We start from the raw sequence: 16,661 nt of genomic DNA on the forward strand, positions 1-16,661 counted from the left end.
AAATCAGCGGAAATTTGATTTGCGTTGGAATCAAATTCAGTGTTTAGTTAATAGCGTACAACATAGAGGATATTTTGAATTTGAGAAGACCCTCCAAAGGAAGGTTGTTGGCAGTGTTCTCGACTACGGATCTCGAAATTTATGAAGAGGGTGGTCGAGTTTCTCTCTTGTGGGTTGAAGCTGAAGGTCTAACTGTGTTTACATTAGGCAGTGCAGGGCGGAATAGTAGTGGTGGACCTGGTGGTTATGGTGAAAAGGAAGCAGTGATTTTTACCCTTTTTTTTGAAGAATGTTTGAGGTTAAATGCTTGAGGTGAGACTAACAATCTAAAATGATGGAGGCCTGGAGGTGAAGATAATGGTGGTTCATCATTTTAGGTGGTCAGACGGTGGAGATATTAGTGGTGAACGGATGAGGGAATGGAGAATAAGATTGGAATGGTGGCAGTTGGTGATGATGGAGGTTTCTTTAGGGTTAGGGGTATCTTTGATAAGTTTATTAACGGCAGGGGTATATTTATACTCAAAGTATAACGGATGTTAAAATATAGACAATTTTCGATAGTATATTTGAACCTTTTCCCAAAATTTAAATACTAGCTTCAAAAGTTTGATTACTTGGCTATACATACATACATGAGTATGGTACATGTCAACTATTACTCCTTGTGCAGATTATGGAGAATATACAAGGAAGCAGAAGATAAGAAGATACACACTGAGTAGCTCAATAGATCAGTACCAGTGGCTATAGTGACCATCTTGCTCCTCTCGAACATCTTGACAAGAAGGATCATGACAATTACATGTCCCACTTTGGTTTTTAATTCATCAAGCGAACTGATCTTCATCCATTTTGGCCTCTCCTACATGGCACCAACAAGTGATTTAAACAAGAGAATGAAATGGAAAACTCTATATCTAGAGACAGACATGTTTCATGATTGATGTATACAAGATGCATTCGTCGCATCACAAGCTTACATGTTACAGCACCAATTTCTGGTCATTTGCAAACTAGACTAGAATTTCAAATCTCTAATGCTAGTATAGAGGGTCATAAGAGTAGCAGGACAAAAGAAAGAGTGTTACTAGCTTTCATGAAACTTATGCTTCTTCTGACTATAACAATTTTCAGCAGTTCAATTAATTCTTTAATACTTCTTATGTTAGTCTTTTAGGGATATTCAGAGAAACCATGTTTCTTAATACATTATGATTGAAAAATGAACCATATTAGAATGTAACATGACAGCAATTCCAGCTTAAACAATTCTCTTCTAATCCATTTTGAAAGAGAACCATAATTTTTGCCATCTCCAGTTATCAAACAGGAATGAATAAACTGAAGTTTATGAAGAAAGCAACAATATATAGTGGAAGTATAAGACCGTTAAAATTGGCAAAAGAAATCGAGAGAGAAATAGGATACATAAGTGATGAAGATCCAGAGTGCAACTACCTTCAGAGCAAACATCCCAAACAAGGAAGACTGCTTGAGGGCACGATCACTGCTTGGATGCACATCAGGAGAGACATTAGTGATGAACAATCCATACAAGCCCATCCCAAATATTAACATCACGGTCCCAGCAAGATAAACATCTGCATTACAAGGATAGTAAACTCAGGAACACAAAAAGAAGATATTACACGTTTAGATGTAACCAGTGTTATCAAAGGCGCGCTTAAGCCCTAAAGCGAGGCGAAGTGCTCAACATAGCCTCGCTTAGCGGGTGCTTCAGTGTTGTCATCGAGGCTCTAAGCCATACTTTTCCTTGCCAATGAGCGTAATCCTGAAGAGGCGACACTAAGCAATTGATATTTTACTTTATCGTAAATTTTCTTCAATTTCTCTATCCTTATATTTGGCATTCATGCTTATTGATATTAGTTTTGGACTACACATACATATTTGAAGTTTTTCTCCATTTGAGCCTTTCTTCATTAAAGTCCACACTTTATTTGCGCTTAAAGCCCTAATAGACCTTAGAACTTTTTTGCGTTTTTCGCCTTTGATAACGTTAGTTTACAAATATGTATAGTGTAGTCTTGTCCCACATTGGAATAGAAGTAATATCTCCTTGTAGTGTATAGTTATAAATATGGACCTCTTGTATTGTATTTATTATCCAATATTAATAACATATTTTCTCCCGTGCTTTCTCACATGGTATCAGAGCTTTAGTGAGAAACCCGTCGCTGTGCATCATTCCAGCGACTTCCGGGAAGAAAGACCTCTTCGCCGTGCAATTTTCCGGCGACTTAGAAGGCTGTCCGTAAGCAAATCACTTTCTGTTGGTGTTGTGCAAAAACCAACACCACCACAAGACTCCTCAGGGCTTCCGCGACCAAACCCCAATCAACTCCACAGGAAAACACACGTTCACGCGCCCTCACGAGAAAATAAAAATTCCGGCGAGATCTGACCCACGCGCCGGCGCGTGAGCACTGGTCCGGCCAGATTTTGAAAAAGTTCCAGTTGAACAGTAGGATTGCCTAGTAATTCCGATTCTACCCTCACTGGTTTTGTTTCATTCCGACCACTTTGAGTTTTTCCGTCAGCAACCGTAGATTCCTGCGAGTTACAGTGTTTTTAGCGTGAACAGTGTTTCCGGCGCAGAACAATGTTCTGGTCCTGCTGTAAACAGTGTTTTTCAAGCTATTTCTTCAGTTTTCTCACAGGAGTTACTTATTTCTACTATTTCAAGTTAACCCTACTACTACAAATTGTAGCGACATGGGAACTGATACTTTGAATAGTCGGATGGTTTCTTTAGCAGATTATATTGAGTTCCTTCAGTACAAAACATGTAAGCAGACATCTCGTAGCGACATGGGAACCGATGTTTTGAATAGTCAGATGGTTTCTTTAGCAGATTATATTGAGTTCCTTCAGTACAAAGCATGTAAGCAGACATCTCGTAGCGACATGGAAACCAATGTTTTAAATAGTCGGATGGTTTCTTTAGCAGATTATATTGAGTTCCTTCAGTACAAAGCATGTAAGCAGACATCTTCTGAGATAGCTTCTGTTGTTCAAACAGGTAATAGCGTGACTTGTTTCTCCCAATCTTCATCCTCTGAGTCCTGGGTCATTGATTCAGGTGCATCAGATCATATTTCTGGTAACAAATCTCTTTTCACTACTATTTCGTATTCTCAATCTCTTCCAAAAGTCACAATGGCCAATGGGTCTCAAACCATGGTAACTACAATAGGTCAAGCAAGTCCACTTCCTTCCTTACCTTTAGATTCTGTCCTTTATGTTCCCAATAGTCCTTTTAATTTCATAGATGTTAGTCGCTTAGCCAAATCACTTAAATGCGCTGTTTTATTTCTTGATGACCATGTTTTTATACAAGAGCGCAGTACGGGGCGGATCATTGGTACCAGGCGTGAATCAAACAGACTTTATTACCTTATCCTTGCTAAATCACATGGACTCACATCCTGTCTTCCTTCTATAACTTGTCCTGTTACTGATTCACCAGATTTATTACATAAACGGTTGAGACATTCCAGTTTGTCAAAACTTCAGAAAATGGTATCTAGTTTATTTCACTTGTCAGCTCTAGAGTGTGAGTCATGTCAGCTCGGTAAGCATACTCGCTCCCATTTCCCTCGACGTCTTGATAATCGAGCAGAGTCACCTTTTACTTTAGTCCATTCAGATGTTTGGGGTCCTAGTCGGGTCAGTTCCACCTTGGGATTCCGCTACTTTATCAGTTTCATTGATGATTATTTCAGGTGCACTTGGATATTTTTGATAAAAAATCGATCTGAGCTGTTTTCTATTTTCCAGACCTTCCACGCTGAAATTCAAAATCAATTTGGGGTTTCTATTCGCACATTTCGTAGTGATAATGCCCGAAAGTATTTGTCTTCCCAATTTCAGCAGTTTATGAAATCGCATGGGATTATTCATCAAACATCTTGTCCGTACACATCTCAACAAAATAGGGTAGCTGAAAGAAAGAATAGACATCTTATTGAAACTGCTCGTACCCTACTCATACAATCTCATGCTCCATTGCGTTTTGGGGATGCAGTTCTTACATCTTGCTATCTTATTAATGGTATGTCATCTTCAGCTATCCAGAACCAAGTTCCATTCTCTGTCATGTTTCCCCACTTACCTTTGTTCTCTCTTCCACCCCGTATCTTTGGAAGCACTTGTTTTGTCCATAACCTTACTCCAGGAACAGATAAGTTAGCTCCTCGTGCTCTTAAGTGCGTATTTCTGGGTTTCTCAAGAACACAAAAGGGGTATCGATGCTACTCTCCTGACCTCCAGCGGTACTTTATGTCCGCTGATGTTACCTTCTTTGAAACCCAATCATACTTCACAGGTTCACGCCCAGGTGATTCGTCCACATCCAGCATTAGGCCTAGGTGATTCACGCCCCGTATCAGATTCTGCACATACTGCAGACTTGTCTCCTCTTAGTCAACCAATTACACTCAGCAAAGGTGTACAATCCACACTTAATCCTAATCCCCACTATGTCGGTTTAAGTTATCATCGCATGTCTTCACCTCATTATGCTTTTATATCTTCTTTGTCCACTGTTTCTATCCCTATGTCTACAAGTGAGGCATTATCTCATCCAGGATGGCAACATGCTATGATTGACGAGATGTCTGCTTTACATGCGAGTGACACTTGGGAGCTTGTTCCTCTTCCTGCAGGTAAGTCTGTTGTTGGTTGTCGTTGGGTTTATGCAGTCCAAGTCGGCCCGGATGGCCAGGTTGATCTGCTTAAGGCTCATCTTGTTGCAAAAAGGATATACTCGAATTTTTGGGCTTGATTATAGTGATACTTTCTCTCCCGTGGCTAAAGTAGCATATGTTCGTCTCTTTTTGTCCATGGCTGCTATACGTCATTGGCCTCTTTATCAGTAAGACATTAAGAATGCGTTTCTCCACGGTGATCTTGAGAAAGAAGTTTATATGGAGCAACCACCTGGTTTTGTTGCTCAGGGGGAGTTTAATGGTTGTGTTTGCAGATTGCGCAGGTCACCATATGGTTTGAAACAGTCCCCTCGAGCTTGGTTTGGTAAGTTCAGCACAATTATTCAGGAGTTCGGCATGACTCGTAGTGAGGCTGATCACTCTGTGTTTTATCGGCATTTTGCTCCTAATCTATGTATTTATCTAGTGGTTTATGTTGATGATATTGTTATTACTTGCAATGATCAGGATGAAATTACTAATCTGAAGCAACATCTCTTTCAGCACTTCCAGACTAAGGATCTGGGCAGATTGAAGTATTTTCTAGGTATTGAGGTCGCTCAGTCTAGCTCAGGTATTGTTATTTCACAACGGAAGTATGCCTTAGACATTCTTGAGGAGACTGGAATGATAGGTTGCAAACCTATTGACTCTCCTATGGATCCGAATGCTAAGCTTCTGCCTGGACAAGGGGAGCCTCTTAGAGACCCTACGAGATATAGGAGGTTGGTTGGCAAATTGAATTACCTCACAGTGACTAGACCTGACATTTCTTTTCCGGTGAATGTTGTAAGTCAGTTTATGAATTCTCCGTGTGATAGTCACTGGGATGCAGTTGTTCGCATTCTTCGGTATATAAAGTCAGCTACAGGCAAAAGATTACTATTCGAGGATCGAGGTCACGAGCAGATTGTTGGGTACACAGATGCTGATTGGACAGGATCACCTTTTGATAAACGTTCTACGTCTGGATATTGTATTCTAGTAGGAGTAACTTGGTCTCGTGAAAGAGCAAGAAACAGAATGTAGTTGCTCGATCTAGCGCTGAAGCCGAATATCGGGCCATGGCTATGGCGACATGTGAGTTAGTTTAGGTTAAGCAGTTGCTCAAGGAGTTAAAGTTCGGAGAAATCAGCAAGATGGAACTAGTGTGGGATAACCAAGTTGCTCTTCATATTGCGTCAAATCCGGTGTTCCATGAGAGGACTAAACACATTGAGATCGACTGTCACTTTGTCAGAGAAAAAATACTTTCAGGAGATATTGTTATAAAGTTTGTAAAGTCGAATGATCAACTAGCAGATATTTTCACTAAGTCTCTTACTGATTCTCGTATTAGCTATATGTGTAACAAGCTCGGTACATATGATGTGTATGCACCGGCTTGAGGGGGAGTGTTAGTTTACAGATATGTATAGTGTAGTCTTGTCCCACATTGGAAAATGAGTAATATCTCCTTGTAGTGTATAGCTATAAAAGGGACCTCTTGTATTGTATTTATAATCCAATATCAATAACATATTTTCTCCCGTGCTTTCTCACAGATAACACTGGAGGTAAACAATGAGGTACTATACACCTGATAAAGTGACATTTTTGTTGGAAGTTCTGCAACTTTTATGCAAGCGACAACTGAATATTCTTTCACAACCACAATTTTTACATAACTAGGCCGTGACTTCAAGAGCAGTGCATCGAAACCATTGGAAAAGATACTTCGTGAATAATTTACAGGACAACCAGAGGAAGTTACAATAAAAGTGCAAGTGTTCACCAACAAAGCCTGGAATAAAAGAAAGAGTAACAGGTCGTATACTGAAGCGCCATAGATGACTCACTTTAAGGGAGATAAGAAAAGGATTTTCTATCCATCGTCTGAGAGATATTGAAGCACCATAGATGACTCACATCAGGAAGATGAGAAAAAGAATTTCTATCCATCTTCTAGGGGATATTTCGGATGAATATCAGATTCCGGGGTAACTATCAGAATATCCCATACAGTTCTAAAGTGTGATAAGCTTTCTTGTCGTCTGATAAATTTTGCATATAATCTTCCACTATAAAGTGACACTAAACTAGAAGACCGAGAGTAATCGAGATGATATAGAAGCAACTAACTCTAATGCCGTGAATACAAGAGCACTGCATTCAAACCAAGGTAGAGTTACTCCACCGATAATTTACAAGACAACTAGAGGAGTTTCAATTAAATAGAGATAAATGTCCAAGTATATACCAACAAATCTTGGAACATTAGAAAGAATACATGTTGTATTCTGAAGCATCAAAGATGACTCACTTTAGGGAGATGAGAAAAAGAATTTATATCCATCATCTGAGAGATATTCAGATGAATATCAGATTCAAACAACAACAACAACAAAAACAAAGCTAGTGAAATCCCACTAGTGGGGTCTGGGGAGGGTAAAGTGTACGCAGACCTTACCCCTACCTTATGATGGTAGAGAGGCCGTTTCAGATGAATATCGGATTCTGGTGTAAATATCAGGATATCCCATACAGTTCTAAAGTGTTGATAAGCTTTATTCTCGACTGGTAAATTTTGTATATAATCTTCCATTAGAAAGTGACACTAAGCTAGAATAGTGAGAGTAATATAGATAAAATAGCAGCAAATAACTCTAATGAAAAGGAAAACTGTTAAGGCAGGTTAGAATGGGATAGCATATGTACTGGGATTTTGCACAAATAATTTCAAAGGACAAGTGGTCATAAAAAGAGAGGTGACTAAGGATCTATTGAAATGCAATCATCGAATGTCTCCCCTCACTGAGGTGCTCTTCTACTATTTTCTGATTACAAGCATCATGATCTTTTAAAAATCAAGATCATTCAGAAACTCACCTATAGCTTCAACCAATCGCAGAACCATTTGTCCTGTGTGAATTCCTTTGACACAGCTGCTCCAATAAACTTTGTAAGCGTCAACGATGTAGACACAACCCTACAAAAGGGAATTTAACTGTATAAACAACTCATACAACGGGTAAAAATGGCATTATCTCCTTTCCTAATGATGATATGTATTAGAAGGAAGAATAAGATTCAGATTAGCATTAAGCGTATGAACCAAAACCAATGTTTTATGCCTTAAAAAACTAGAGAAAGGCTTTTAAGAACGAAAGTACCTAAATAAATAATTGGCCGAGGATAACTATATTGCACTTAAGTCAACTATAGTCAGAGAATTAACTGATTGTAGAGGTTAAGATAGAGTTGCCCAACAGATGAAGGATAAACAGTATATTACATCTGCAACTTCATTATTTGATATATTGGTGCTATAAGCTAGTGAAAGACTACAAATTTTTGAAATGCAACAGAAATGAGCATGACTAGGACTTCGGAAATGGATTAGGAATAACCGACTCCGGTAGATACTATGTTTTCTATTGATGCAAGTGTATGATAACTGATCAAGAGTTACAAGTATTAATGTTAGTCTGATTCTGGACAAGCCATTTTCATCATATACTAAATCCAAGAAAGAACTCCTGAAGTTTTTCAAAGCAAGAAGTTTCACATTCCCAATCACCCTTTAGCATGTAAAGATCAAATAAAATCTATGAACCAACATCTTGTCAGTTTATGGATTATATATTTTCTGGAAACAACAAGTGCACTAAAGTATACAAGTTCATGCCTTAGTTACAGCCTTAAAAAGAAGTCTTGCCGTCATAAATTTAACCAGGAAACACAAAGATATAAACATTCACCGCCTATAGCATATGATATCCATATATTTCGCACTTAACATTGAAAAAAATAAGGGATGCTTAAAGAAGGATTACATTGAGGAAGCAGAGCAGAGAACCAGCCAGTGAACCTCCAATAGCAAGGAGTGCCAGAAAACGAAAGTCAAATATCGCCTGCTCAAATATAAATAAGCAGTGAGCAATAGATAATATGAAGCATCAATTTTCCACTCATATTAAACAGATATCAATATTAAAACTCGGCTCATTATCAATTTTTGATACCACCCCAAAGGATAGAACAACACAAACCATATCACTCTCCACCCCAAACCTCAAGAATTAGCTTCTGGTTAACGCACTAATATGTTTTGTAAGCCCGGTCACCAATTCAAGCAATCTAGTATAGTGATTCTGTCTTTGAGAGAACAGACTTAAAACCTCATAATAATACTATAGCTCTGTATTAATTCTTCAGACCACCCAAAAAGAATTAAAAACCACAGCATCCTCTAATCCTCAAGAATTAAACAGCAAATAAACAAACAAATATTAGTACTAAGTACCCTTTCAATAGTTGATTCAGTGTGCTGAACAAATCTAACAACTGGGTTTCCATTAGGATTTGCCAAAGCATAGTTGAACCCGTCATCCGGGGTTTTAGAAGACTCAACAAAGGGCACTTTTGGTGGAGAATTAGTTGAGGATAATACACTCCCACTTTGTGTGGATGAAGATGATTCGTGAGAAGGCGTAGCTGATGATGAAGCTAGTAAAATAGGCAAGCGTCTGTAATTTCTTGGAACTTGAAGGTTAGAGATGGAAAATGATACGTGCGCTACTGAAACTGAACTTAATAAAGCCATTGAAGTTGATCACAGAGATAATTAAACTGAGCTACTTTTGTGAAGAAGAGTTTGAACCGCGTTTCTCAATCAGGCTTTGGCGCGTAGTAGTAAGTAGTAAGAGTAAGAGCCACTTGGTTCCTTGTCCCGTTTTCTTTGTTGGACCCGTTTCCTTTGGCCAAGTCGCCAAAAAGATGTATTTTTGTTAAAAAGTGTTTTTTTTAAAAAATTCTTTTATAATTCGTCATTATTTTATGTTTGACCAATCTTTTAAAAAATATTTTTAACTATCAAATTACGAAAAAGACAATAAAGGTTCAATTTGTGATTAATACTATTAAGAAAAGAAAAATAAATTTAAACATTTATTATAAAAGAACTCAATTAAAATATAAAATGTAAAATAAAAATATAAATTAAAAATTTCAATCAATATAAAATATAATTATTCCAAAGCAATAACATTGAGTGTTTAGTATTACTTATTGTTTACATGATAATTTAAATATACCAAAATATATTATTTAATATAAGTTTAAAATCTACTCGTAGGAATAGGAGAAAGAGAATAAAAATATGATTAAAAAAAAAGAAAAAAGAATTGTATAGTAGAAATAAAAAGAAAGAGGAAAAGGAAAAGAAAAATGTTAAATTAATGAAGGATAATTTGAAAAATATAATTATTTTGTAAAGTTATTTTTGTTTTGGACAAATTAATTTTCTGCTTCTGCTTCTTGGAAGAAGCCAAAATTTATAGCTTCTCCCCAAAAGCAGAAAAATTAATTCTGCTTCTATTCAAAAGTACTTTTTCATTTTGGCCAAACACCTTAAATTTTCCAAAAAATATTTTTTTTGACAAAAAAATAATTTTAGCCTCCCAAAAGCTTAGCCAAACAGGCTCTTAATCAGCCTTTGGCGCTTATATCTCTCAAAAAAAGACAATATTAACACATTTCTTATTAGGTATATATAATATACCATGTGAATACCGTTCCTAGTTGTTTCTCTTTATCCCCCTTTTTTAGTGCTACATTTACTCATTTAGAATTCCTAAACATAGACACTTATGTCTAATACAATACCTTCTTGTTGTGAAATCAACGCCTAACCAACATGCATACATCATTCAATCATATGATATTTTTCTGAATTTTTAAGGCAAATGGACCTACATTTTGACTTCACACCACTCTTTCATTTCTCTTGATGTCGGGTTTTATCTATCGGTTATTATTTTGCTTTTCATCTATTTTTTGGTTCTTGTGATGCTGTTATTTTTTTTCTATGGTTTTTATTGATGGTACTGATATATTATCTTTTTTCGTCGTCTTTTCATCTTCTTGAGCCGAGAGTCTATCGGAAACAGCCTCTCTACCCCTTTGGGGTAGGGGTAAGGTCTGCGTACACACTAACCTCCCCACACTCCACTAGTGGGATTTCACTGGGTCGTTGTTGTTGTTGTTGAACCTACATTCTGAATTTGTGGACAGCTCTTTTCTGCTTCTTAATAAAACAGCAAAATGCCTTTTACAAAAACAAGCGTTTGTAGTCCAACGGTTAGGATAATTGCCTTCCAAGCAATAGACCCGGGTTCGACTCCCGGCAGACGCAATTAAAATTTTTAATATTTTTGGCAGTTTTTCCTTTTTGCTTCCCAGATAAGCTGTAAATTTGTAACTCACGTCCATGTTGAATGTAGTTGCATACAAATTTGTAACCGTGAATTCTTTGGCCAAATGAAGAAAATGGTGTCTAATTGAAAAATGTTACCCAAAAAGATATGTTAGTTACAGGTTATTAACTTTATATGGGCGATTTTCCCTGTCTTGGGAGGGTGGACAGTGAATTACAATATCACTTGTGTAAATTTTCCTTCTTATTCTTTGCCAACTAATTTTCGCGATAGGCTATTCAGCACACTGGTTAATGAAAAGGTCCCTGTATTTGAATATCAATACCTCGTTGACACAGTAGAGGAAAGTGTCGCAACAATACTGTATTATACAGGCTTGCTTCTTGTTGGATGTAGGAAGCTCATTATTTTGTTTCTTTTTTTATCTATGGTAAATGTTAGATGCTGGAATAACTTTTAGTGAACACTGTTGAACTATATGAGAGGAAGAGAGAAGCATTCTTTCCTCCACAAGTCCATAGCAATAAACCAAGGTTTTGACTTTTGAGGAAATTTTTTTTAATGCTAGCTTAAAAAATTTGATTACTTGGCTATACATGCTCATCAGTTCGGTACATGTCAAGTGCTACTCCTTGTGCAGATTATGGAGAATATACAAGGAAGCAGAAGATAAAAAGATACACACTGAGTAGCTCAATAGATCAGTACCAGTGGCTATAGTGACCATTTTGCTCCTCTCGAACATCTTGACAAGAAGAATCATGACAATTACATGTCCCACTTTGGTTTTCAGTTCATCAAGTGAACTGATCTTCATCCATTTTGGCCTCTCCTACATGGCACCATCAACTGATTCAAACAAGAGAACAAAACAGAAAACTCTATACCCACAATTGCACATGTTTCATGGTTGATGTATGCAAGATGCAGTCATCTTCACAAGTTTACATGTTACAGCAACATTTTTCCTTCAATCACAAACTGGACTAGACTTTCAAATCTCTAATGCACATTTAAAGGGTCAAAACAGTAGTTAGGTACAAGAGAAAGAATATTACTCGCTTCGTGAAACTTATGCTTTTTATGATTACTACAATCTTCAGCAATCTAATTAAATCTTCAATACCTCTTATATTAGTCTTCTGGGGGATATTCAGAATTTATTGTAGTCGTGAGAGTACCACAATCTTCAGCAGACTGCTAGCAGGAATAGATGATACAATGAACCTTTAGGAGTTTCATTTGGCTGTACCATAAGAGCTTATATAAGTTCAAAAATGATCTCAGAGATTCATTGGCATCTATCCCATCAGAACTCTGGGATTCATTGATACATGAAGCTACAATTAGACTAAAACCTATTTTGTAAAACCTAGTTTCTTAATACATTATGGTTGAGAAGTGCACCATATTAGATCATGTGACATGAATGCAATTCGAGCTGAAACAACTCTCTTCCAAATAAAGTAATTTTCCTTTTGAAAGATCACCATCATTTTTGCCATCTACAATTTCCATTCTCAAGTAATCAAACAGGATTGAATAGTTGAATCCACTTAAGTTTACGAAGAAAGCAACAATGTATAGTGGAAGTATATGAACAGTTAAGATTGGCAAACAGAAATATGTAAGTCAAGAAGATCCAGAGTGCGACTACCTTCAGAGCAAACATCCCAAACAAGGAAGAGTGCTTGAGGGCACGGTCGGCAGTTGGATCCACATTAGCAGAGACATTAGTGATAAACAATCCGTATAAGCCCATCCCAAATATGAACATCACGGTCCCAGCAAGATAAACATCTGCATTACAAGGATAGTAAAATCAGGAACATAAAAAGAAGATATTATGCGTTTAGATGTAAACAATGAGGTATTATATCACTCAAATTGACATTTTAGATAGAAATTCTGCAACTCCCATACAAGCGACAACTAAGTATTCTTTCACAATAGGCACAACCTTTATATGACTAGGCTATGACTTCAAGAGCAGTTCACTGAAAGGGAGCAACTTCACTAATGATTTACAAGACCACCAGAGGAAATTACAGTGCAACAGAGCGAAGTAAGTCCAAGTGTACACCAACAAAGCTTGGAACAAAGAATAGAATAACAAGTTGTATATTGAAGCACCAAAGATGGCTCACTTTAAAGAGAAAAGGATTTTCTACTCAGCTTCTAGGTGATGTTTCAGATGAATATCTTATACAGTTCTACAGTGTTGATCAGCTTATCTTGACTGATAAATTTTGCATATAATCTTCCACTAGAAATTGAAACTAAGCTAGAAGACTGAGAGTAATCCAGATAAAATGGCAGCAACTCTAATGTTAAGGAAATCTACCAAGGCAGATTAGAATGTGATAACACATTTACTGCGAACTGCGATGCAAAAATAATTCCAAAGGGCCAGCGGTTATCAAAAGATGGTTGATTAAAAGATATGTTGAAATGCAATCATTGAATGTGTCGCCTACACTGAGGTGCTCTTCTACAATTTTTTGATTACAAGCATGATGATCTTGAAAAAATCAAGATCATGCAGAAACTCACCTATAGCTTCAACCAAACGCAGAACCATTTGTCCTGTGTGAATTCCCTTGACACAGCTCGTCCAATAAACCTTGTAAGCGTCAATAATGTAGACACAACCCTACAAAAGAGAATTTAACTGCTAAAACAACTGATAGAACCCGTAAAAATGGTATTACCTCTTATGTGATGTCATGATTATATGTATTAAAAGGATTAAGCGCATGAACCAAAATCAATGTTTTGTGCCTTAAAGCACTAGAGAAAGACTTTGACTAAAATAATGTACCTAAACAAATAATTAGCTGAGGATAACTATATTGCACCTAGTAAACTATAGACAAAGAATTAACTGATAGCGTAGAGGTTAAGATAGAGTTGCACACCAGATGAAGGATAAACAGTTTATTGAATCTGCAACTTCGTTATTTGACGAATTGGTATTATAAGCTAGTGATAGACTAAAATTTGAAATGCAAGAGAATGAGCACGTATAGGACTTCGGCAGGAATAACTGACTCCCGTAGATACTATGTTTTCTATCAATGCAAGTGTATGATAACTGATCAAGAATTACAATGGATTAATGTTAGTCTGATTCTCAACAGGCCATTTTCATCATACACTAAATTAAAAAGAATTCCTGGAGTTGATCAAAGCAATAAGTTTCACATACCCAATCACCCTAAAGCATGTCAAATCATATAAGATCTATGAACCAACATCTTGTCGGTCTAAGCCATTATATATGGTCTAAAAAACAATAAATGCACTAAAACAATCGAAGTTTGTGTGTTAATTACAGCCTTCAACACAAGTCTTTCTGTCATAAATTTCCCCAGGAAGTACTAAGATATAAAATTTAACCACCTATAAAAAAAAAGGGCAGCCCGGTGCACTAAGCTCCCGCTATGCGCGGGGTCCGGGGAAGGGCCGGACCATAAGAGTCTATTGTATGCAGCCTTACCCTACATTTCTGCAAGAGGCTGTTTCCACGGCTCGAACCCGTGACCTACTGGTCACATGGCAGCAATTTTACCAGTTAAACACCTATAGTATATGGTTTTTATATATTTTCATACTTCACATTGAAAAATAAGGGATGGTTGGAAAAGGAATTACATTGAGGAAGCAGAGCAGCGAACCAGCCAATGAGCCTCCGATAGCAAGGAATGCTAGAAAACGAAAGTCAAATATTGCCTGCTCAAATATAAATAAGCAGTGAGCATTAGATATATGCAGCATATACCAATTCCTACTCATATTGAACAGATATCAATATTAGAACTCAGTGTCAATTCTTGATAGCACCCAAAAGAATAGAATAAATCATATCATTTTCCAATCCTCAAGATTTATTTCTGGTTGAACACACCAACATGCTTGGAAGCCCGGCACCATTTTAAGTCATCTTGTAGTTATTCTATCTTTGAGCATATAGACTTCTTCTTTTTATATGAAGAAAAATAATTTTATTAATGAATCTTTGTGGTTACAATCCTATTGATGAGCATATAGACTTAGAAACCCCATATTAATACACCCAAAAAGAGTTAAAAATCACAGCACCCTCTAATCCTCAAGAATTAGATAGCAAATAAACAAACAGATATTAATAATAGTAAGTACTATCAAGAAAGAGCAAAAAGATCAAATTTGTACCCTTTCAATTGTTGATTCTGTGTGCTGAACAAATCTAACAACTGGGTTTCCATTAGGATTTGCCAAAGCATAGTTGAATCCATTATCCGGGGTTTTAGAGGACTCAACAAAGGGCACTTTTGGTGGAGAATTAGTTGAGGATAATACACTCCCACTTTGTGTGGATGAAGATGATTCGTGGGAAGGTGTAGTTGATGCTGATGCTGATGCAAATAAAGTAGGCAAACGTCTGTAACTTCTTGGGATTTGAGGGTTAGATATGGAAAATGATACGTGCGCTACTGAAACTGAACTTAATGCAGCCATTGAAGCTTGATCAGAGAGATACTATAAATTTGAGATATTTTTTGTGAAGCAGAGCGGGGAACTAGTAATAAGAGCAAGAGCCACTTGGTTTGCAAGCCCGTTTTCTTCTTTGTTGGACCACGTCTCTCAATCAGTTTTTTGGCGCTAGCCGTATGAAGACAAGAATACTACTAGCATTTTTTTTCATTTCTTCGTTAGATATATATCATGTGAATCCCGTTCCTAGTTGTTTCTCTTTTTCCTGTTTTATTTGTTTTAGTTTTATTTGGCTTTAATAAAACCAGTAGCTTTTAAGAAAGATGATATCTAGTTACGTTGTCAGGAGTTTCAAACTGTGCACCCCTCGAGATTTATCCTTTATCAACAAATTTTTAAAAATAAGAAAAATTTAATATTCTGGATCGAACAAATTTTTCAACAAATTGAACACCCATGTATCTGAGTTTACATTGAAAATGAAGCCAATGAAAAAAATGGGGAAAAAACTTCCACTGACTCGGAGGAAGTTAGATACAGTACGGGTGATTCTGAATAGGTTGACCAAGTCGGCTCATTTCATTACTTATTCTTCAAAGCAGCTGGCTCAAGTTTATATTCGCGAGATTGTCCGACTTCATGGTGTGCCGATATCCATCATCTCTAAATGGGGTACGCAGTTTACATCACGATTCTGGAGGACCGTACAACGTGAGTTAGGCACGCAGGTTGAGTTGATTATAGCATTTCACCCTCAGACGGACAGTCCGACCTCACTATTCAGATATTAGAGAATATGCTTCGTGCATGTGTCGTGGAGTTCAGGGGCCCTTGGGATCAGTTCTTGCCGCTTGCGAAGTTTGCCTACAACAACAGCTACGAGTCGAGCATTCAGATGGCCCCGTAAGAGGCCTTGTATGGGAAGCGGTATCGGTCTCCAGTGGGTTGGTTTGAGCTGGGTGAGGCTAGGCTATTAGGTACAGACTTAGTTCAGGATTCTTTGAAAAAGGTTAAATTGATTCAGGATCGGCTTCGCACAACCCAATCTAGAAAGAAGAGTTATGCAGATCGGAAGGTTTGTGATGTTGTATTCGTGGTTGGGGAGCGGGTCTTGCTTCGGGTTTCGCCCATGAAGGGTGTTATGAGGTTCGGGAAGAAGGGCAAGTTGAGCCCTAGGTATATCGGACCTTTTGAGATTCTTAAGATGATTGGAGAGGTGGCCTACAAGCTTGCACTGCCATCTAGCCTAGCTGCA

General features: G+C 37.3%; 2 protein-coding genes and 1 non-coding gene across 4 annotated transcripts; 1 reads left to right on the top strand and 2 right to left on the bottom strand.

Moving 5' to 3' along the window:
- Window positions 1-564: 564 nt before the first annotated feature.
- Window positions 565-9,404, bottom strand: LOC107792026 (uncharacterized). The gene is made up of 5 exons (XM_016614201.2): window positions 9,019-9,404; window positions 8,549-8,626; window positions 7,602-7,701; window positions 1,462-1,604; window positions 565-865 (listed from the first exon to the last, which is right to left on the bottom strand). Exons 1-5 carry the CDS (start codon window positions 9,316-9,318, stop codon window positions 659-661), a joined length of 828 nt encoding a protein of 275 aa, XP_016469687.2. The 5' UTR covers window positions 9,319-9,404; the 3' UTR covers window positions 565-658.
- Window positions 9,405-10,836: 1,432 nt separating this feature from the next.
- On the top strand, window positions 10,837-10,908 carry TRNAG-UCC (transfer RNA glycine (anticodon UCC)). The gene has a single exon. It is a non-coding gene; the product is annotated as a tRNA-Gly (tRNA).
- A 556-nt stretch (window positions 10,909-11,464) lies between these two features.
- On the bottom strand, window positions 11,465-15,601 carry LOC107792025 (uncharacterized). 2 transcript variants are annotated; one of them, XM_016614199.2, is made up of 5 exons: window positions 15,125-15,601; window positions 14,585-14,662; window positions 13,484-13,583; window positions 12,588-12,730; window positions 11,465-11,762 (listed from the first exon to the last, which is right to left on the bottom strand). In XM_016614199.2, exons 1-5 carry the CDS (start codon window positions 15,428-15,430, stop codon window positions 11,556-11,558), a joined length of 834 nt encoding a protein of 277 aa, XP_016469685.1. In that variant the 5' UTR covers window positions 15,431-15,601; the 3' UTR covers window positions 11,465-11,555. The 2 variants fall into 2 exon arrangements, with proteins under 2 accessions (XP_016469685.1, XP_016469686.1); XM_016614200.2 differs by lacking the exon at window positions 11,465-11,762 and adding an exon at window positions 12,039-12,176.
- Window positions 15,602-16,661: the final 1,060 nt, after the last annotated feature.

This window comes from Nicotiana tabacum, chromosome 19 (genome assembly GCF_000715075.1).
Source record: "Nicotiana tabacum cultivar K326 chromosome 19, ASM71507v2, whole genome shotgun sequence".
Taxonomy (NCBI): domain Eukaryota; kingdom Viridiplantae; phylum Streptophyta; class Magnoliopsida; order Solanales; family Solanaceae; genus Nicotiana; species Nicotiana tabacum.

Bases quoted from the DNA above. Each gene is read 5' to 3' on its own strand.
- LOC107792026 (XM_016614201.2), bottom strand. From the start codon at position 9,318: ATGGCTTTATTAAGTTCAGTTTCAGTAGCGCACGTATCATTTTCCATC. The intron at 8,627-9,018 runs GTACTTAGTACT...ATATTTGAGCAG, and splicing joins CTGAATCAACTATTGAAAGG to GCGATATTTGACTTTCGTTT. The intron at 1,605-7,601 runs GTGAGTTTCTGA...CTTGTAATGCAG, and splicing joins GCGATTGGTTGAAGCTATAG to ATGTTTATCTTGCTGGGACC.
- LOC107792025 (XM_016614199.2), bottom strand. From the start codon at position 15,430: ATGGCTGCATTAAGTTCAGTTTCAGTAGCGCACGTATCATTTTCCATA. The intron at 12,731-13,483 runs GTGAGTTTCTGC...CTTGTAATGCAG, and splicing joins GCGTTTGGTTGAAGCTATAG to ATGTTTATCTTGCTGGGACC. The intron at 11,763-12,587 runs GTAGTCGCACTC...GGTGCCATGTAG, and splicing joins TTGGGATGTTTGCTCTGAAG to GAGAGGCCAAAATGGATGAA.